Genomic DNA, 22,557 nt, shown 5'->3' on the forward strand with positions numbered 1-22,557 from the left:
AATCCTAATCCTCCCAGACTTGCTTCCACTAGTGTGTACCAATCATCCGTCTTTAGAGCAACTTCCCTCCAGTGAGGTAGCAAGTGATGATTGTATTGCACACCAACAAGTTTAGGACATGGTTTCATTTACAGTGGGGAACTAAGGTTAAATAGTTATCTGTAAACATTTATTTAAACAATTGTGAAAAGCTTGTGAAAGCCTAGCTGGTTTGGTTTCTCCTTTTGTGAGATTTTGATGCAGAGTAGATAAGTAGCTTTCTGGTTCAGATGAGCTTGATCCTACAACCCCTTAAGATGAGCTGAGCACAAAAGGACGATTAGTACAATATCTGAGTGTCTGTGAACCATTCTGCTGAGACCTATTCAAAGGGATCTGCAGCTATTTGAAATAAAAATATAATTTTGGGAGGAGCATCCCTCCAATTGAGGCCCAAAAGATTTTTAAAAATGGCCTTTTTAGTAACCCTTTTTTAAAGATTGCACTTTTTGTATGCGTTTGAATTTCCTGGATTCAACAGAAATTAGTGAGAGTCTATTCCTCATCCAGGTGAAGGCATGCAAATTTGATTCTCAGTTGATAATACTGTTGCCCTTTGGCTCAAGAAGTTAGCAGATACACGGGGACTCCTGGGTTGTTTCCATTAGGAGGAGAAATTGATGATAGACTCAGGTGTTTCTTTACAAAGAATGTACACAAAGTCCTTCTCATGGGGGGCCTGGTCCTTTAATGAGGTGTCAGTCATGGACAGACTGGCCTTACCTTCTGAAGGCCCACCTGGAAGTAATTGATTGGTAAACTAGCAGCTGGGCCTCATAAAAAGGTCACCCAACCTCAGTTAGGGAAGGTGCTCCCAGGGAAAAGGGGTTTCTGGTGAAAAAGGGCTAATGGAGAGAAAGCAATCACACACAGAGTGCTCCCAGGAAAGGGAATAGGAGAACACCAGGAGAAGAAAGAGGGCGAGGGACCTCCCAGATAGCTACTAGGGCTTATCCAGCAAAGAGCAGTGTGTTGTTTGGTGATGAGTGGCAGCTTGCAGAACACCCCTGCAGAGGCCCTGCCTCCAGATGAGGAACTCAGCATGAGAGTACTCCATGACTAAAGGGCCATCATGTAAGACTGAAGAACCCGCACGTAGAGGGCTTTGCTGTGGGGTAGCTGAGCGAAGGTCTTGCTTAGACTTTGTGTTGGTCTTTCCTGTTAATAAGTGAGACCCTCTGACGGGGCACTCTTTAGTACCTAAAAACCTGCTTGCATTTATTTATACCCTGGTTGAGAGGAAATCAAGGCAGAACTCACCCATGGCCCCATAGTAGACAACAAGGGGGCACACAGCGTTGGCACACATCATGACAGTCCTATTTCCCTGAACACAGTGGGAACAAACAGCAGACAGTTTCCTTGCTTGCTATTTCCAGGCCTGCTTTTCCTGTCCTCACTCTGCTCAGAAGAATTCTCTCCCTCTGAGCTTTCTCCCAAGGCCACATTCACTCTGCTTCTCCTTCAGTCTGCTTGCTTTCGAGTCCTTTCTGCTGCTGATATATAGTGCTGCAACCAAATTAATGCCCCAAACCCTGTGTGCTCAGCCACTTCCAGGGAAAACCCACTTATTGTCTCCGAGTTAGCTCTTGCTCAGGCCTTCCTGTGCAGCCCAATGCCTTAGGCAGTGGCTTCTATGATTTCAGCTATCTTACTCCATAAAGGGGCTTAATTGGATTTTCCATTTAGGCCATGTCTACACTACCATCATAGTTATGCTGGTCAGGGGTATCATGAGGCGTGGTGCCTGACAGATGTAGCTATGCTGGCAAAAAGCCCCTCATGTAGACTGCACTTTTGCTGGTATATCTTATTTTATTTGGGAGGGCGGGAGTAAGCTGTATAAGTGAAAATTCAGTTTTACTGGTATAAGTTGTGTCCACACTAGAAGCGCTTTGCTGGTGTGATATACCAGCGTAGCTATACTGGCAGAATGCTCCTAGTGTAAATCTGGCCTTAGCCTGACTGGAAGATGGCTAGCCCACCCATCAGCTTCAGTGAGGTCTGTGATTGCCTATAGATCAAAGACACACTTGCTGGCAGCCACCAATGCTCTCCAATACAACAGTGCTATGTGGTAGTTGAACTAAAATGGTTTGAGTTCTTTATCTCTGTTTGTTTAAAGCCTGTAATTTAAGAATAAGTAAATTTGAGAACATTTTCTTTGTAGTTTGGTGATCCACAGAACACTGTGGAAACTCAGCACAAAGGATGGATAAAGAACTGGAAAAAAGATGGTTTAACAGCTAGTTCTATTCACCAGCTGAGTATCCCTTCATTTGCGTGCAGAGATTATCAAATATCTAGGGTTTGCAGTAAATGGAGGGTATTGCAGTTGGGGGATTCTAGCCTTTCATTATCTAGAAAAGTGGAAAAACTTATGAGAAGAAACAAGATAAAATGTAGTTTCTTTGAAAATCTTATTTCTCTCCAATTCTTATGGTCAGAATTGTTACTTAATTTGTTACTTAAACAAAACTTAATGAAGGTAGGTTGGGATATATACGCCAACAATCCCGGTATTATAGTACTATCTAGAGGGCTAAATGGTTGTGTCTTCTGCCTTACTTGCTTCAATGCCTGCCACACCAGTTTTTCCAGCTGCTTTCACGCCATTGCACTCTCTTTCTAAGCCTTGACCCAACCCTTGGATTTCAGGAAACCACCAGAATAATTTTAAAACTTAAAAAAAAAAAAAAAAAAAAATCCTCTCCCATAATTTTCAGTCCCTTGAAGGTTTATATGTTTGTTCCTGAAAACTGAAGATCAGATGAAGACTGGGGATGCATGAGGTATTTTATGGTTTCACATCATTCTCTGACTTTCCTTAAGCTAGCTAGCTTAGTCTGCCTTTTCAAATATTTCACCAATGTGTCAGGTACAGGTTTGAAAACAAAAATTATTCTTGGTGGATCTCTTAAGTCCTGGTGGGAGCCTTCAGGGGGGTAAGGGAAATCATTGCTAGGTTATGATGGAAATACATTTTTAAAATGCTAGGTACCTATTTATAGTGGCTTTACCTTTCTGTCTCAAATTGCCATCCTTTGGGATCCTGTAAGTTTGAAGAATGTTTCCACTATGCTTGCTGCATTTAGACCTGTGGGTGTGTATACAATGCAGTCATAGTTCGTATACAAAGTTAGTTTATATTATAATGATATAACTCGATATTGAAATTGCTATAGTTTGGCAAGCTGTCCAACATATTTCATAAACATTTCTTTTAACAGATAACATTTTGGTACCAGTTGTCTCAGAATTCCCAGCTCTCTGTCTTTAAGAGAACCGTCCATGGTCAGGATTTGAAAAAACTAGGTGATATGACTGGTTTGTCCAAGAGGCAGTGGACTAAAGCAAATATTCTCATAGAAAGTGAACCTGAGGAAATGTCACTATCTTTCCAGGTATCTGTATTAGCAATTACATTTATTTTGTTTACAAATAGTTATTTCAATATGGCTTTTAGAATTAATTTATTTTCATACATTAAAATAATCTTTGCGTACACTTTTATAAAGTATTCCATTAAGCTTTTTCTATAGATGTGGGAATTAAAGAGGAATGTCAGTGTTTCAGAAGTTTATGAATTAAAATCACACATTTTTTATGAAAATCAAGTAGCAGATGTGCAGTATATTAAAAAAATTGGGCATTTGTTTGTGAAAAAGGCATATGTCATTCTGGGATGTATTAACAGGACTGTTGTAAGTAAGACATGGGAGATAATTGTCCCACTCTACTCAACACTGGTGAGGCCTCAGCTGGAGTACTGTGTCCTGTTCTGGGTGCCACACTTTAGAAAGATGTGGACAAGTTACAGACAGTCTAGGAGGCAACAAACATGATAAAAGGTTGAGAAAACTTGTCCTATAAGGATAGGTGAAAAAATTGGCATGCTTAGTCTTGAGAAAAGAAGACTGGGATGGGGGCTTGATAACAGTCTTCAAATATGTAAAGGGATGTTATAAAGAAAAGGGTGATCAATTGTTTTCCATGTCGGCTAAAGGAAGGACAAGACGTAATGAGCTAATTCTGCACCAAGAGAGATTTAGGTTAAATATAAGAAGTACTTTCCAAGTATAATGGTAGTTAAGGTCTGGAATAGGTTTCTAAATGAGGTTGTGGAATCCCCATCACTGGAGGTTTTCAAGAACAAATTGGACAAAGACCTTGTCAGGGACGGTCTAAGTTTAGTTGGTCCTGCCTCATTACAGGAGGCTGGACTTGATGACTTTTCAAGGTCCCTTCCAGATCTACATTGCTATAATTCTATGATTATACTATAAAATTAGGGACTAATGATGGCTACAGGCAGGATCCTGGACATTTCAGTCAGCAACAATCAATACTTGCAGCATTGATCACCAACCACAGGGTTTAGTTTGACTTTCACATTGTCTCATGCCTGCATTTAACTAGATGTAGAAGACAACTGTTGAATCACTCACCAACTCAAATGTAAAGCATTTAGCAAATCAATTATCCTGATTTGGTCTTTACATTGTGTATTCCACCTTCATAGTAAAAGCTGTCAAACTATGGATTACAGCCGTACATACATTTTTCCATAAGGAGGTTGTTGCAGAGATATCAGAGTTGATCATTGTGGAGCAATTTTCCTCTCATTTAAGGTCACTTGGACTTCTTCATCTCCCCTTCACAATTGTATAATGTGCCTGGGGCTGCTATAGTAGTACTGGGAAAGTGTTTGCACCTGTAGCTTTATTTGATGCTATTTAGCCTGTGGAAATGAGGAGGAACGTCAGCGGCATGTGATCAGCAAATGCTCCGTGGAGCTGTTGTAGTTCATAGAGCACAATTTGACAACCTGACACAGGTTGTTTTTCTATTTTAATGGAAACAGGATCAGATCTTGAGGCTACTACAAAATTAATGTTCCATCCATGCTCACCTATAGGATACATCCTCAAAGTTGATTCTGTAAATTGGTCATTAGCTCCTGCATTAAATATAATCCTACATGTGGCACTGTAATATGGAAAATACATTACATTTCCTGAATAGAATTCACTCCCATGGTGGGTGATGCAAGCTATTGACACTTTAGCAGAGTTGAGGAATTTAATCAACTCCATTTCTGCTGTACTGGATGCTGTTTGAACATCATTAGAGGTTAAAATATGCTTATTTTATCGGATCAACACCATCAGGACAAAAGCAGTAGCGTAGCATTAAACATTCCCAAGTCAACAATTCTATATTGCACACTTTAGTGTGTCAGTAATTTTCTTATATTAGAAGTGTCGTCACGTTTCTAGATTTTCCTTTTATCCTTAGATTTCCTGTTAATGTTATTAGAACCAATCTGCAATAATTTCACATGCTTCATTCCATAATGCCATGGAGATTCTTGTCTCTTATGCTTCCTGGAAAAGAGGTCATTCAATGATACTATTGCTGGATTACTTTAGAATCACTTCCTGCAATGAGTCTTTGGAAAATGTTGTAATTATTCCAAACTGAAAAGATTCCTGTTTTGGAATCTGATTTTGAGAAATTAAATATTCTGGTAAAATCCAGGTAAATTATGGAACAGAGTTATAGCTAGGTCACATGTAGAATACCTGATCAAACTGGCTTATCCCTAAAAATCTTTATTTACCCACTTAGTGTATCTAAAGCAGTCAGTTCTGCTAGAAATATTGTGCCCATTCCTGAGAGTACAATATGAAATCACATCTCTCAGGGCCCACATACATTACAGAAGTATGGTCTTTAGGCATGCAGTATCAAATGTCATCATTAAAACTGTTCTAAGGTGTTGCCTCATGCTATCAAATCCTGAAATAGGAGCCACCGCAAGCCTGCATTGCTACTTCCTGAAATTCCAATGCTACCTCAGTTTAGAAAACAGGAATTCCTCAACGAGTCCTCAGCTGAATACCCTCCATTTTGGATACAGGGACCTTGTGTCAGAGACTGGCACGTACAGATTCCCACCAATAGGCACAAAAGACCAGGCTGAGAGTAAAAGAGTCACAGAGTCCTGACACACAAACCCTGAGCACTCAGTTCTGACTACAAGAGTGGGACAAGGCAATCTCCCTTCAAGTACATATTGGTGGGACATAATCAGACTCCCTCTCATGTCCTGCATGTCTTTTAGCAGAGAGCTTGCCTTCTGGAAGATATAGGAGCATACCTTCTAGTAGATTGACATCACTCCATCAGCACAAAGTAGCCATTAACCTGGTGGATCTGGCTATATGACAATTTCTCCTGCATGTGTGTGGATCCTTGGGTTATATAGCACTGCCATAGTAGCTCCTATACCACTCTTCACCTTGCCAGGGGTGTGGCAAGTGTGTGTCAATGCCACAGTGATCCCTGCCAGCTGGAATGGCCCTTTGGAATCTGTCTTTATTTTGGATCAGACAATTGATCTGGGGTACTCTGAAAAGTGCTCCTAAGGCAGGTCATGGCTGGACAATCGTGTGAGTGTATCTTGTTTCATAATATGCTAGCCACACACCCTTAATTTCTTTTATTATCAAGAAAACTTTTTTAAAATAAGGCTAAGAAACAAAAACTATATTTCACATCAACGATATCCTGAATCAGAGGGCTGTATTTAAGTGAACCTGTATAGCCCTCCAGTGATTTCAGATATGAAATATGGGTTCTTTTATTTTTTTTTTAAATGTGTTAGCCGGCAGGGAGTTTGGGGCATTGTGTATTTAAAAGTATCTTTATGTGCACACATTATACTGTATGTATTTCATATATGTAAATTTCTTATTGACTTCAGCAGACCTGGTATAAATGAACTTGTATCTCAATTAAATTGCGTTGTAAACCACCATATTTGGTGTTACCCTGAATAGATTATTTAAAAAGGCATATAACTCTTAATTGTTCCATCAGGAAGACAATACTTTCATGAAGTGATCAATGTCATCACTTTTGGTTGAAACAGGGTTATTTAGGTTCCATAACTTTCTGTAAAGGTAGTTATAGCTCTGAGAGTTGCTTTGTAAGTTTCTGACTTGAGTCTTACCATGGTAATCTCAACCATATGTTTCACTGGCTAATGGCATTCTTCAAAACTATGGTGGTTGTAGATGGTGTTTATTTCCCATACAGATAGAGGACATTATATGAAATGATATTTCCTTTTATAATGTCAATTTTAATAAGGTTATTTATTTCTTTGTCATTATAGATCATTTTACAAGCCACTGTTCTATCAGAGAATGCCACTGTTGCTATAGATGACATCTGTATAACAATGGAATGTGGTATTGCGTATAAATCACTTTCAGATACCAGCAAAGAAAGCAAAGGCAAGTTAAATTAAAGCAAGCAAATTAAAAAAAAAAATAGGCTTGAAGGACAAAGGGTGGTATCAAACTAACTTTCATATGCTTTGTTTTTCTTTCACAAAAAATATTCTTCATTTTATGGTTTCCCCCTAACAAAAGAATTAAATAATGGAATAACAAACTTGATTTGTAGGTATTTTTAGCCTTTCATTGACAACTAATTCCACAATAATTTGAATTAGACATTTCAGATGTGCAAATCATGAAATTCATACTTCAGCGTAATGTATAACGTTTTATATGACCTTGTTAAAGTCAGTGAGTGTGAAAAAGGATGCTAAAAAAGTAGCTTTCAGTTATATGGTTATACAGACATAGACTAGAAGCCAGTAAGTAGACAATATGTTGTATGTATCAAATCCTCCACCAGTGTAAACTTGCATAAATTGGCTTTCAATGTAGTCATGCCAGTTTGTACCAACTGAGGATCTGGCCCTATGTGCAGCCATTATTAAAGTTCCTCCTATTTCTGATCTTTTATACATGTGCCCCAGCTATACTCTAAAAAAAATCCCTTCCCATAAAAAGTCACTAAAGTGTTTGTGGGAGTGATCTGACCATATTTTATAAGGGTTTTAGGTAGAATATAGAGCAAGATTTGGTGCATAAGTCTGTTTGTGACAGTGCATATTCTGTAGCGAAGTCCATCATCTTGTGTCTAACATGAGTTGCTAGAGTTAATTTTCATTAGAATCACAGTGATCTAAACTGCAACTAGATAGAAACTAAGTATGACTTTTATGACAAAATTTCTGTATCGTAAAAGAATGCCTCTCAATATTTTTCAACAGTGATGAATATATTAGTTAAATAGAGTAGTGTTACAAGGTAGCATGGGCATAGACAGTCTCTAAGGAAGTTACTGATGGTAGCCATGGGAGAGTGCAACACAGGCTATGTACACACTGGTGGTGGCAAATTCGTTGCTGTCAGATCGATTTTTCCAGATCAATTGAGTGGCAGTGAAGACACACTCAATCGATCCGGAAGCTGATCTATTAAAACCACCTCCAAATTAAGCTTAGCACTGTGTCAACAGGAACTTATTTCCCGTCAGCGCAGCACAGTGGAGACAGCACGCTAAAGGGAAGTAACAAGTCGACGGGCGTTATGCAAGTTGCTCTGCATAGCTTGTGTAACTCCTGTCAACTGCCGCTGAATTTTGCCGGCAATGTAGACCTGCCCACAGAAACCTGAATTTCTTCAATACTGTTGTGGAAAATATATATCATAGTAGAAATGTGGACCTTTTGGTTTTCAGATGCCTTCCCTGCTCCTCCAGTTACACCCATATTTTGTACTGTATTAAGGCATTTAGGAATTAATAGAAGAGAGTTCCTTTTCATAAAGGTTTCTTAAAATAAAAAAACCCTCCCCACATATCAATCACACAGTAGTGTCATTTTTAGACATTTACTTTTTAAGAAGGGAATACTTTCAGCAAAGTCCTGACCAGACTAGTTGGATTGGTATGCCACCAAATTCAGTCACAAAGTGAAAAAGAAAGTGTTTTTTTTGTTTGTTTGTTTTTTTAATTTAAACATCTTAGCTGAAATAAAGTTAGCACATTTTGGATATTACTTACATTGAAATCTGTTCTGGATTCTCTTCTAACACATACTTTGTTAACCATGTTATATAGACCATCTGCCTTCTGGGAATTTCCTCACATAATAAACAGGAAAATTATGTTCAGAGTCAAGTGACAAAGTGGCTAAACTATGCACAAAACATTAGCAAGAATTGCCCTTGCTTGGCAGGTGTGAAAACTGTATGCTGTTGAAGTATCCATGACAGAGATGTCCTGTGCATAGGATGTTCACTCTACACTGGTTGATTTTCAATAGGAGTAGTTCATTTAACTTCCTTAGATGCTGTTGTGTTAATTTTGATGAAATAAATGTGCCATAGAGTCAAAAATGTCACTGTGCAATGCTGAGTAGTTAAACATGGTTCGGGATTCTCAGTACAGAAACATTGGCCTGCTAAGTTTAATGGCAACAATCAACATTAAAAACACTTTAATGATTTATTAATGATAGAGAAAAGGAAAAGCAGTTAAAGCATTTGAGATGTAAAATATCAAATAAGGCTTTCATTTTAACATTGTTATTTATTCCTTTTAACTGTAGAGTTTTTACAGTCTTAGATGATATTAATTGTCTTTTTTTGGGAAATAGAAATGTTAGTTGAGATGGTGTGGAGCTGTTAAAGTCCAGTCCCTTTTCCTTGGGAACAAAATAAGACAAACACACACAAAAGAAGACAGCAAAGATAAAAAATTCAGCTTCTGTCTTTTGTGTTAGGATCTCAAAAAGGGCAGTCAGGACCAAGGCTCAGAGCAGGGGCAAACCTGAGGCTGGGAGGAGAGTGTAATCAGGGTCTAGGCCATCATCAATATCAAGGATCAAGTCCAAGTCAGATTTCAAGGTCCGAGTTGGGAGGCAAAGTCCAAATCAAGCTGAGGTTGAAGCCAGGAGTAATGAATGGTCATGGCAGCTACAGGAGATCCACACTGTTTCCTGAACACTTCTTGCAATGGTTTGTATAGCCAGCAGCCACGAGACTGCTGCCTGTCAGATGCCTTCTGGTGGGACTTACCATGGTCTGTACCCATAGAAAGTTGGGGGCAGTGGAACACATCTAGTTACAGCTACCTCTGGGTGGCAGCATAGAGTGGCAGCTCTGCAGGTCTAGATTCTAGACCCATGGGGCCTTACTTATTGTGCTCACTCTCACTTACAACCTTATACCAACATTAGGCTGTTTAGGGCGTGGCTTCTTTAGACTCTTGTTAAACAGAAGGAGATATGAAAGAGAAGAAATAAGGTGGTGATGGGGGAGAAGGAAAATAACACATGAGGGAAAGTGGTGAGAGCAGGAACCTAAGTCTCTCATTCCAGAAATTGTTCAAGATTTAGTTGAAGCTGGTGGAGTTGGTATCGTCATCTGTGTCCCTATCTCTGGCCTGGTCTGGTCAGGACATTTCTTAGGATCAGGATGATGAAGGCCTAACTGTGCCACAATGGATTGTGGGGTCCCAGGAAATTGTGGGAGTAGCAGCCATGATGGTGAAGCTTGCTCCTTTCAGCCCACTGATCTCCTAGCCTAGCTTCATGATTCCTCACCACCTCCAAGTTTTCTTTTTAGCCCTTCAGCCCCAGTGGGTAATAAGCAAACTAGCCCATCCCCTCATTATGTCATCCACGAATTAGAACTAATTTGTGCCACACCAATTTTGGTCCATCGATTTAGGATTCCATTCTCCTTTGTTTACCGGTCAGATTCTTAACATGGTCCCTGGATGGTATCAGTAGACAGTTTTGTTTGGACTAATTCAGTCTTCCTGTCTTTAACTTTGGCTGATTTTTATTAACAAGTTTATGTAACAGGCTGAGTTAGACTTTTGTTACCTTGGATAATTTAGGGCAGGTCTACACTACAAATTTACACCAGCGCAGCTGCACCACGGTAGCGTGCCTGGTGAAGATGCTTTAAGCTGATGGGAGAGAGCTCTCCCGTTTACATGGGGAGTTAAGGTTGGTAAAACTACATTGCCCAGGTGTGTGGATTTTTCACACCCCTGAGCATTATAGTTATACCAAAGTAAGTATGTAGTGCAGACCATGCCTTAGAGCATAGGCCTCTGCGAATCAGTGCTTTTGAAAATCCAGTCCTTAGATACTAAACTTTTCTAGACAAGTACATAATTTATCAACACTGTGGTGCACCCCACACATTTTGGGATGCTGTGGAAAAATAATAATACACAGGTAGAAGGCTCCTGTCATCTAGAAAAGAGAATAACATTCACTTGATTTCTAGTTTCACCACTGATGGTGTGAAAAAGTCACTTTATATATCATTGAGTCAATCTGTGTGCACTATAAATATGTAAGTGATAAAAAGAACATCTTACCAGATATTTTAATTTTTTTTTAAAGGGGGAGCAAACTTTACAGACACTGAATCTTCACCCCTTTATTGTCCAGTGGGCTTTTTACCATGTGACGATGGAGTCTGTCTTTCAGCTGACAAATTTTGTGATTTCACACCAGACTGCTCAAATGGGGATGACGAAGCCAAGTGCTGTAAGTGGAAACGTATTGACTAGTAATTCATGCTGTAAAGACATATATACATACTCATTGGGAGTCCCGTTGCCAGATTTCCATCGCTTCCTGAATGGTATTATTTAATCAAGACTAAAATGCTCTGGAGATGCAGTGCTTTCACTATGAGTCTATATTGATGTCTCTTTTTACTGTAGCCGCGGCTTCTCTGTTAAAGCTTAATCCAAAAAAAAAAAAAGCTGTACACTGACTTATCAGGAGAAGGGAGTGTTTTATTTTACAGCACCTGTGGTGTAAAATACAGATGCAGTTTTATGCTGGGCAGAGAATATACCATGGTAGTGAAGGCCTGATTTTTCAAAGATGAGCACACACAGTTGCACATGCCTAATTTTCACATGCAAATGCTACAGTTGGACTTGTAAATCTTCTATGTATGCATGGACCTGGCCATTTAGAAGCACAGCTGGCCACATGCAGCTGCAGTTACTCAGTTTGTGATTGTTGCATATGTCAACTTTCAAAATTAGGCCCTTGCTGTTGACTTGAGTAACTGACCATATTGTTGTAAAAGCCCATGAGCCATGATCATTATGCCAAGTTATCATGCATTTGCTGATTTTTCCAAAGGAGATACTGTCACAGATTCATAGGATTAGTGCTACACCCAGAGCTTTGGAACAGTCCCATGGAAGAACCCTTTCTGTATGCCCAACACCCAAGTGGGACTCAGTCTTCCTTCACGGTAGGCCATGCAGCCTCCCTGCCTCCTAAGACTGAACTTCTGGAGCTTCAGCACTCCTGCTTTACACTGTGAGTTCTGTTTGGCAAGTCCAACTGAGATAGACTCCTGATAGAGACTAGTACACTCTTCAGTCATTAATGCACCTCACCAGGTATTTGCAGTGACACTCCAACAGCATTGTCAAAACAGTAGAGTTTATTAGTCAACTGGAACACAGCATAGGATGTCCAGCAGAGAAATGAAGATTAAAGCATAGTCCACGTCCATTCTCGTTAGCCCAGAGCCCAGCCAAGCTGAAGTGAACTCCATGTTCAGGCTCTGTCTGTCTCTGTCTGACTGTCTTGGTCAATTCCCAAGTGAGAGCCCCCAACTCCTTCCAGCAGCCAACTCCTATGCTTCATCTCACATCTTCCCAATCTTTTGTTCTCAGGACGGGGGATTTTGATCAGTTTCTCTGCTGAGAGGTGGGGAAATCCATCTCTTTCTGGGTCATTGGTTACTAGGAGTCAATGTACGGGTGCCTGGATTACCCATTGTCATCTTGGATTCTCCATTCATATGGGATCAGCTTCAGCCAGTCCTTTTTAATGACCCATTCAGGTTCAGACAGCTAGGCGACCTTCATACCTATGTCTCTTAGCCAGCCCTGAGAGCAAACAGTCCTCCATCCCACTAGGTAGCCATGCAAAATATTGGGGAAACTGAGGCACATGTAGGATTCATAAAAATATTACAGAAAATTCCCATTTCATCATAGGTACTAGGAGCAATACTTAATAAAAGATTACTGGAAAATATAGCATGATATTTTTGATAATTAAGGAAAAGACCATTCAGTAAAATCTTCTTAAACAATTCCCAATTATTCACTTTTTTCTGTTTAACTTCTTTGTCCCTGCTGATTTGACTCATGATTGTTTTCAGCTTTGTGAAATTGGCCCTTTTAGAGCATCAAGTATATATATTACTGGTTTGGACTTTATTCTGTTTCCACCTAACAAGTGTGACTGAGTCATGATCACCTGTACCTAAGCAATCACTAATTTTAGTTCTGTGATCAATTCCTCTTTCACTGTCATGATGAGATGTAATATAGAATTACCCCATGTTGGACGTAATTCTTCTTGAGTTAGAAAATTATCATCCATAATTTTTAGGAATTCCAAAGACTGTCTAGTACTGGCATAAGACCTCCAGCATTCATTACTCAAGTTGAAGTCCCCTATAATAATGATATTTTTCCCTACACATTATAAGTAGGTGGTTAAGGAGCCAATTATTGTGTTCCGTAGTGTGATTTGGTGGTCTGGAGCAGACACCATCTAGTATTCTATCTTGTGCTTTATCTGTTAGGACATTGATCCACAGGCATTCAAGGTCAGGTTTTTTTGGGAGCTGTGACTGACTCAAAAACAGGTAATGCCATTTTTACACTGAGTGTCACATCCCTTCTTTTGCCCACTCAAGCCTTCCTGAATAGGTTTAAATTGATCTTAACATTCCAAACATGTGAATCTTTCCTCCAGGCTTCAGTAAGAACTAGGCTGAAGTTATGCCCATAAATGAGCAATTCCAGTGCCTCTTGGTTATTACCCAGATTTCTAGCATTGGTGTCTAGGTAATTAAAGTACTACTTCTACTTACATCATTTGTTTGCTTGGTTGATTTTGTGATAAATGAATGCCCCCTTTTCACCCTCTTTTTGTTATTAGTTTAATTAACCTACTGTGTCAAAGCATTCCCTGTATTATTGGATTATTTCTTAGACATTCTTAGGACCATATACTGCCCTTAATCCAGGGTGGAAGTCCTGTTAATCACAGACACCACATTCATGGACCAAGGTTAGTAGCTCTTGAAATCCAACAGATGACATTGAAAAAACCCAAACCATAATCTAAAGAGGAGCTGTTTTGCAGATTGTCTCATCGTGTGACTCATGAACTGTTGTTAAAGGATAACTGAGTAGTTTAGACTGTGTAAAGAACGGTTGTAAACTATACATGGGTCCAAATCAAACCCTGTCATCTGAACCCAGAATGAAGGTTGGGATGAAAGTTTGAAGCTCAGTTTATCTCTGTGATGAGTCAGATTTGTATCTGGATTTCTGTCCCTTCCTTCCTCCCAATTTCTAGACTTCGATTTCAGATTCTGAGAGTGAAGTGCAGATCTGGGGATTTAGTTTGGGCTTTTCTTCCATGGCAAACAAATGTTTCCACCTATAACCCTTCTGCCAGACCGAGTCGGCAGCAGCAAGGGCTGAGTTCTATGTCTAGGGGTCCCTGTCAATGATACAACACAAAACTCGCTCAAGCCCCCACCCAGTCACCTGGGAAATCACACACTATCCCCTGGGCGCTCCCAAAGGGCAATACTTCCCCTCTCGCAAGCACAGAGTCTGAGTGTAGAAAGAAACCTGTTAATAGCAAAAGAGAGGTAACACAACACTGGTTTTGGGGAAACAGTGCAAACAGCATTCATGAATTTAATGAGCCAAACCCATGCCAGAGTACAGGGCATGTCCTTCACCTCTCCCTTCCTTCTTTCCCCTGTACTGACCGCCGTAGTTGCAATGTCCACCTCTCGGGTGTGGCTCCACCCCCTATGCCGCTGTCCGATACAGGCTTGACCAGGCCTCCTCTGTTGCTGTCTCCTACCACCTTTGGGCCTCGCTGAGTCCCCAACTGCTGGCAGTGACCACGCCTGGCTCCCACTGATGCATCTGGCTGGCACTGACCATATCTGTCTCCTGCCAACTGCTGGCACCGACTGTGCTGGCCTCTCTGCTGACCAGGCTAGCACCAACTATGCTGGCCTCTCTGCCAACCACACCAGGCTGGCACCAACTGTGCCAGTCTCCCACAAGAGTTGCCTGTTGCTCACTCAGCTCTGTTAGTTGTCAGGGAAGGTTTCCCAGATCCTCTACTCGTTCAGCTCTTTAGTGATTTCAGCTCATGGGTAAACCTTCTGCTGATACAGAGGCAATGCCCTGCTTTCAAGAAACAAAGACTCCAAGAGGAGTCATTAATTCTACCTTTTAACAATGGGAGGAGAGAGTCACTCTTCCTAACTTATTCTTCCTAATTCTTCCTGGTCTTTCTATAGGATCTTGCCTACTATTTCTTTGAGTTGATTAAAATCTGTCTTTCTGAAATCGAGTGTCCCTGTTTTGCTGTTCTCATGCCCTCCTTTCCATAGAATCTTGAATTCCATGCAATCATCATCACTTCCTCCCAAGTCCCCGACCAGCTTCACATTGGCAAATAATTCATCCCTGTTGGTCAAAACTAGATCCAAAATGGATGACCCCCTAGTTGTTTCCTCAATTTATTGAATTAGAAAATTGACCCCTACATATGCTAAGAATTTGCAGGACCTACTATGTTTTTCTGTTATAGTCTTCCAACAAATATCAGGGAAATGAAAATCCCCCGTTATCACTAGCTCATATGTGTTAACTAATCTTGTTACCTGCTTGTAGAATGACTCATCCACTTCCTCTTCCTGATTTTGTGGTCTGTAATAGACCCCCCGCCATAATATCAATATGATTCTTTTCCCTTTTTATTCTCACCCAGAGACTCTCAGTAGGACTGTCACTCACTTCCTCTTGGATCTCAGAGCAAGTGTATACATTCTTGACATACAGTGCAACACCTTCTCCTTTTCCCCCCCATGCCTATCCTTTTGGAACAAGCTGTATTCCTCAATGCTGATACTCCAATCATTGGAGTTGTCCCACCAAGTATATAATGCCAATGAAGTCATAATATTCTTCAGATACCAAGACTTACAGATCATCCTGCTTGTTCCCCATACTCCTTGCATTTGTATACAGACATCGAACATATTTTGCAAACTGCCTTGTTGCTTTTCTTCTTGCCTCCCCTGTTAACATCTCAAATCAATTGCTTGTGCACTTTGGAGTAAATGCCAGGATACTCAGTGCATCTTTATATTTGGTCATTCTACTGTTGACCAGATCTTTACCTTGAAATAGCTTTTTGAGAAGATGCCTGAACTTAATGAACTACACACATCACTTTTTATAGACTTTCTTCAGACTTTCAGTTCAGTGCATCAAGCTAGTTTGAGGGATCTGATGAGGCATCCCAGCCATCCTAGGAGGTAATGTCACTGATAACTTTCCATCCCATTATACAGCTGTTTTATGTTGGAGTCAATGACAGATGAACGGGGTGGTTTCCTATATCCACAAGAATTCAGCTAAGATGTGTTCTGTCACCATTATTGTTCAATATCAGCATAGATTGGTTGGTGGATAAACTTGAGAAGGGAGCTGTCAGTGGCATTGAGCTGAACACCTTTCTGCTTCGAGATCTTGAATATGTCGGTGACATTGTCTTGTTGTCTCAGTTTGGTGAATCACTACAGATGACGGTCAATCTAGTTAAGCAACAAGCAGCACTCATTGGTCTGATCTGATTATTAATCTGGATAAAACTAAGTCCCTGGCCATTGCCATCAAACAGCCTCTAGCTCCAGATTACAATGAGCTCAGATATTAATCTCTCCAGATGAGCTATCAAGCAAGTGGCAGCCGTCGAATATTTCATCAGCATCATAGGCAGTGCTGGAGAATGCTCAAAAGATGTGGTGCCCAGGTAAGCTGAAGAACACAGGATTGACCATTTTGATTCTCATTGTCTTAGTCAGCTGTTCCATATCAAGAGGAAGGAGAAGATCAGAAATGAGGATATTAATTTAAGACAAACTCAGCAACCACCTCTGTCAGCACTGGTTCAGTTTCTCATGGCTTTCTTAGTATGGATATAAGAAAATGGAAGATCAATGAATTCTGGTGCGTGTGGTAAAAAAATGCTGCTACATGGCTGTCAATCACACGAGTAGCAAAAGCTTTGGTGGTGTGACGTGATTGCCAGTGATGGTCATAAACTGAATATATAATCAGACCACCTTAAGCACCTTATTAGAGATAGATCTGGGGGCATTGAATTTGCAGGGAGGTCACATGCCTTTGGGATTTGCCATGATGATGATGAAATCTCTGTGTATGGTACTTTATTCATTATGGTGTCCAGGTCAAGTGGGATAGGGTATTGTGCATATTATTTGAGATTATTTGAATATTGCACAGTTAACATATCCTTGCCAGGTCAATTTGTTAATTGCATAGTCAGTACTAGTAACTGGAGACATATAATCCCGGTTTGCTCTGTGTGGTGTCTTGATGAAACTCATGAATAGAATTGGGTTTGAACTTTACCACCACTTCTGAATTCAGGATATGAACAATCCCATATTTTAGAGGACTGGAATTCATTGTTTATATCCTCCCCATTAAGTAGAACTGGATTTGAACTGCAAAGCATGCTTTGAACCAAGATTCGGGATGTGGATTTGGGATGTGGACCAATATTAAATTTCATGTGCTGTCTACCAGAAAGCCCCCTGTTTGAACAGAATCTCAGTCAAAACCATTAATGAGTCAAGCAGCTTTGTACATGTTAAAAAACCATTAGACCTTAATATGAATAAAAACAGCATCTGCCATTATGCTAAATACAAGCAAACAAAAACATATGGAACTCATTTCTTGTGGTTCCACTGTCACTAAATATGGTGTGAGACAGAACCATGGCATCTGGTGGTGTATTTCTACTGAATAGGAGCAGAATTTCTCATTGGATTCTCTCGTAAATGATACTGGGAGAACTGCATCAGTCAGAATATCACCACTCCCAGAGCTCTTCTCAATGCTGAATAGTATTCAAGTGCCTTACAGTACTAAATAAATAAATCTCTATGGTCATCTCAAACTCATTTTATTCAGACCCTTGATCTTTAAAGGGTCTTGGATTAAAAAGTAATCATTTTAAAGTACCTATCATTATGCTTAATCTCCTCTGTGATCAAATGTTTAAATGGCAGATTTGGCAAGAGATACTACAGTCTAAGGGGGCTGATCCTGCAAACATGTAAGTAACATTAGTTTTATGAGTAATCCCATTGAATTTGCTGGCACTTCTCAAATGAGCAAATGTACATGTATTCAGGTTCAAAGCATGATCCTTAGCTACTGAAAACAATGGCAAAGCTCCCATTGACTTTGGTGATGTCCTTAGTGAAAGCAAATGCATAGGTTATTTTTGTAATCACATTTTATTAAACATAATTTTTTAAATTTCATCAAACTATTTATTTGAAAGAGATCTTTTTCCCCATCAACAATATCTTATCCCTAATAATCATCATGTCACATTCCACATATTTTATGTGCAGAAATTCATAAATTCTGACTATGACAAGGACTGACATTTCGAAGGTAAAAATGAGAAGGGGAAAGGATGGTCCTGTGGTTAAAACACAAGGCAAGAATCAGACTTGGAATCTGAGTTCTACCTCAGCCATAGAGTCCCCGAATGACCTCCAGCATGCTACCTGACAATTTTGTGCCTTAGTTTCCCCCCTGTGAAATGGAAATAAGAATACTTACCTACCTTAGACAGCTATTGTGAGGATAAATGAGTTAATGTTTGTACAGCGCTTTGAGGTCTTTGGATGGAAGCACTATGTAATAGCCAAGTATCATTATATGTTTTATCATTATACTATGGCAACATTCAGTCATGAAAACATGCAGTATATCTTAGTATATCTAAGTTAGTGCATAACTTTTGTAATATACGGTATGCTTTTTTCCATTTAGGAAGGCATCTAAAAGCTTTCTTTTTAAATCTAATGATGATGATGGTCTAATGGATAGGCCATGAGACTTGGGAGTCAGGAGATCTTGATTCTCTATTACTGATCTGATGTGTGACCTTGGACAACTCACTTCACTTCCATGCCTCCCACCTTTTATCTCTTTTGCCTATTTATACTGTAAGTTGTTTGGGCAGAAACTCTCTCTTGCCATGTTTTTGTGTGATAACTAGCACAGTGTCGCCAACTCTCATGATTTGCTCACAAGTGTCACAGTGTTTGGTGCTTTTCTTAAATCCCAGCTCTTGGAGTTATACTATTGTGTGAGAATCTTTGTTTTCATTTAAACAATAAGTAAAAAGTTTCTAACCCTCCAGTTTGCAGGGAATCTCTTGAAAATGTAGACGAGAGAGACTAAAAAACCAAAACAAAGCAAAAAAACAAAATCCAGAAGGCAAATAAGAGTGCCAAATTTATTTTAAAAAGTCACATGATTTTTATGCCTGTCTCATGAGCTTTGAGGCCTGATTAATGATTTGTTAACATATGACATTAGCAATACTGATGGCACAACTGGGTCCTAATCTCTGTTGATATTGAAATAATGAATAGCTGCTCATTAAGTGAGCACCATCTATGCTATGCACTGAATGAGGCAGGGGTCTTGTGGAAAAAATTAGTATATGATCATGTAATTATGTATTGTGATACAGTCTTTACACACAAGACATATAGTAATAGGGCATGTTCACCTAGTATGTTTAGCGTGTTACAATATAGAGTCAGAATTACATCTCTGGATGACAGTGTTAGTTTTTAGAAATTCTTTTTCTCTTCTGGTTTTGCCTGTCATGCATGAGAAATTCTTCCTTCATTAAACAGGCAAATATACCTATGCGCTGTGCCTATGAAACTGTTATATCTGTCTATTCCTAAAATAAGCCTGTCATGCTAGCTGGAGTGGCTCACCACTGTGAGTGCCTCCTCAGGTCAGACTGTCAAAAAACAAGGGCAGATACCCCAAACTGGTGGTATGTTTTATAATTAGATTCATCAAGCCACTAACAAATTTGAACTCCTGGATCACTATACCAGTCTTCTCATGGAGTCACAGACAGTCCCCTTACACTCTCCAACCTATCTTGCCATCCAGACAAACTGAACTTTGTGATAATGGTCACCTAAACCAAAAATCACACCACATCAGGTTTCTCCCAGTCCCAAAAGACTAGTAGTCACTTAGATCAACTGGTACTCTGAATCTCACACCAAAGACATAGCTGGTAGCTAATTCTATAGTAAACTAACCAAAGATCTATTAGCTTAAAAAATTATTGAGAGGTTAAAGCAGGTAAAATATACATACAGGTGAATCAAAGTTTGTAACTCAGAATGGTGGCTATGATGTAATAAACTGCTAGTTTCCCAAAAGTCTTTCAGGGCTACCCAGAATAATTCTGGAGACATCTGTCTTCTTTTTCAGTTATTCTGCCATCTTAGAATCCAAACAGGCCAGAGACAAATAACCTTTCTTTGAATCCATAGTTATATCTTTGTCTCACGGAAAACAAACTGACAGTCTCTCTACCCACGTGGGCTTTTTCTTTACTGATGATGGATGAGGAATGCACTTTGTGCCTCTGACCTCAGGTCATTCCCACTATGGACATTTGCTTTGGAATTAGCACCTTTTCTGACAAAGTCCTTCATTAGCATTCCCCAAGGCTTCTTTGATGTCTGATGAGTTATTTAGTTACAGAGGTATACTCAATGTAAATGTTTGCTATTACATTATAACAGGAACAGATAAGTGAAAATTTTGCATGTAACATCCCATTAGTTTTATGAAATTTAAATACCAAAAACACTAATCCTTTTGATCTGAACTAATGCACAAGTGAGTTGACCTGAATACACTTTGACATGACCTGGTCTGCCAGCATCACAAAGCCCACATGATTGAAAGTACAGCTAGTTCTATTACATAGCTATTGTAATGGATTTCCCCATACCCACTGACTGGTGGAACAGAAAACAAAAGAAAAAGTGTTCTGGAGCATTGTGTTTTCTGTTGGAGTATCTTGAGGAGACAGGCCCATCTATATCTGCATTAAAGGACTGTTACATTTAAAGATAATGTGGTCATGTTCACATAAACACCCCATGCTTACACACTATTATGCTTTAGTAGATAGATCCCTAAGAGTAGGTTCTTATTTTTAGTTTGAATTTCATTTTATATTTTTTTAAAAGGTTCTAGTCTAGTTTAGTTTCTGGACTCCTGTAGTTGACATTGTGCTGCTCAGTGTCACAAATGGATTCCTCATGGCTTTACTTATTTAGCTTGCTAAATGTACTTAAAGCTAAACATTCATCACATGCTTCCAGAAGTGTACCTTTGAAATAAAGAATTAGCAAATGTCAAGAAATAACTTCTTGGGGAAGCGGAAGTCTTCCATTTGTTTGAAGATGGTCTGCAATCTCCCCTCACTAGGGATCCAATTCAGTAAAGCACATCAACATCTGAATAGTCCCATTTTACTAACTGGTTTCACTCTTCTGAAACCACATTGACCGAAGAAGAGTAAGGGAGTGTTCATCAGGAGTCTGAGTTGACCTAACCATCTGACCTTCAAATACAGTTTTACTTGTGTCTGATTTATATTCGAGGCACTGTTTTGTTACTGTTGCCTGAAATACTGCAGTTTGCCCATACTTAATATAAACATTAATCTTTTTGTCTAGAAATTAGGCTGGTGTTACTACAAGAATAGTCTGACGTATTTTGTTGTGCATTCAAGAAGTGTTAAGTGGGAGAGGAATAGTGTATATGGGAATACAGACCATATATAAATTTTATTCATTTTTATTTTAAATTGGTTCTGTCCTGATAAAGCTTTAAAGTAACTTTTCTCTATCAAGATTGATATTTCCAAAGAAAAAATGATTTATTGCCTAGTTCCCAAATTAAAAAAATTACCATAAATTGTCTTGTTTGTGAGAGAAATGGTGACTTTGGATCATAAAATGTTCAAATGTATCTTCCTGATGGATCAATGTTGAGGGGCTGTTGGTTGATAGAGTATCTTCAATAAGTTATTTTAATAAGATTTTAGTTCACACTTTCCATTAACTGGTGAAATAATGTCATTTCAAGACCTTTTCATCAGACTAAGGCCATGACAGCTACCGCAGAAATGTTCTCTGTTCTGTATATTTTATATTTTTAGGGATGAGGATATTTCCAAATATTTTATTAATTGCTGGCTTAAGCAGGACTTTTTCCAAAATTGACATTAGCCAAGGATAACTTAACTGGATCCTGATTAGGCCAGGTTGCATGGCTCCAAGGTAAGCTTTGTAGCTGATTTGCCCAATGCCTTGGAGGAAGCTGCTGGAAGGTAGAGTAACCAAAGATTGCAAACTATAAGAATCAATGGTGAAGCAAGAAGCCTCACTTATCAGGTCAACAAACCCACCTGAAGGAAAACTGACACTCCCAAAACCCTAACGCTAGTTACCTTAGGGAGAGGCAATCAAGACATCAACAAACAGGCTACACCAGCCTTTGACCAGTCTTCCTGCAGTCAAAGGAAGCCCATTAATAAGAAGTGCTGTTCAGCAACATCTCGTTCATTGCCTGCAGTTCCAGCTAGGGCTGGGGGGAAAC

At 39.5% G+C, this 22,557-nt stretch overlaps 1 protein-coding gene across 1 annotated transcript in view; it reads left to right on the top strand.

Moving 5' to 3' along the window:
- Positions 1 to 3,299: 3,299 nt before the first annotated feature.
- Positions 3,300 to 22,557, top strand: part of LOC137162471 (MAM and LDL-receptor class A domain-containing protein 1-like) — a 320,533-nt gene continuing 301,275 nt past the window's right edge. Inside the window, exons 1-3 of the mRNA XM_067562330.1 lie at positions 3,300 to 3,443; positions 7,223 to 7,343; positions 11,327 to 11,473. Of these exons, the coding sequence (XP_067418431.1) occupies positions 3,360 to 3,443; positions 7,223 to 7,343; positions 11,327 to 11,473 (352 nt within the window). The 5' untranslated portion in view covers positions 3,300 to 3,359. The remainder of the gene's footprint in view (positions 3,444 to 7,222; positions 7,344 to 11,326; positions 11,474 to 22,557) is intronic.

This window comes from Emydura macquarii, unplaced genomic scaffold, assembly GCF_026122565.2.
Source record: "Emydura macquarii macquarii isolate MOO-44397 ecotype Brisbane River unplaced genomic scaffold, CSIRO-AGI_Emac_v2 contig_2422, whole genome shotgun sequence".
In the NCBI taxonomy this organism is placed as follows: Eukaryota; Metazoa; Chordata; order Testudines; family Chelidae; genus Emydura; species Emydura macquarii.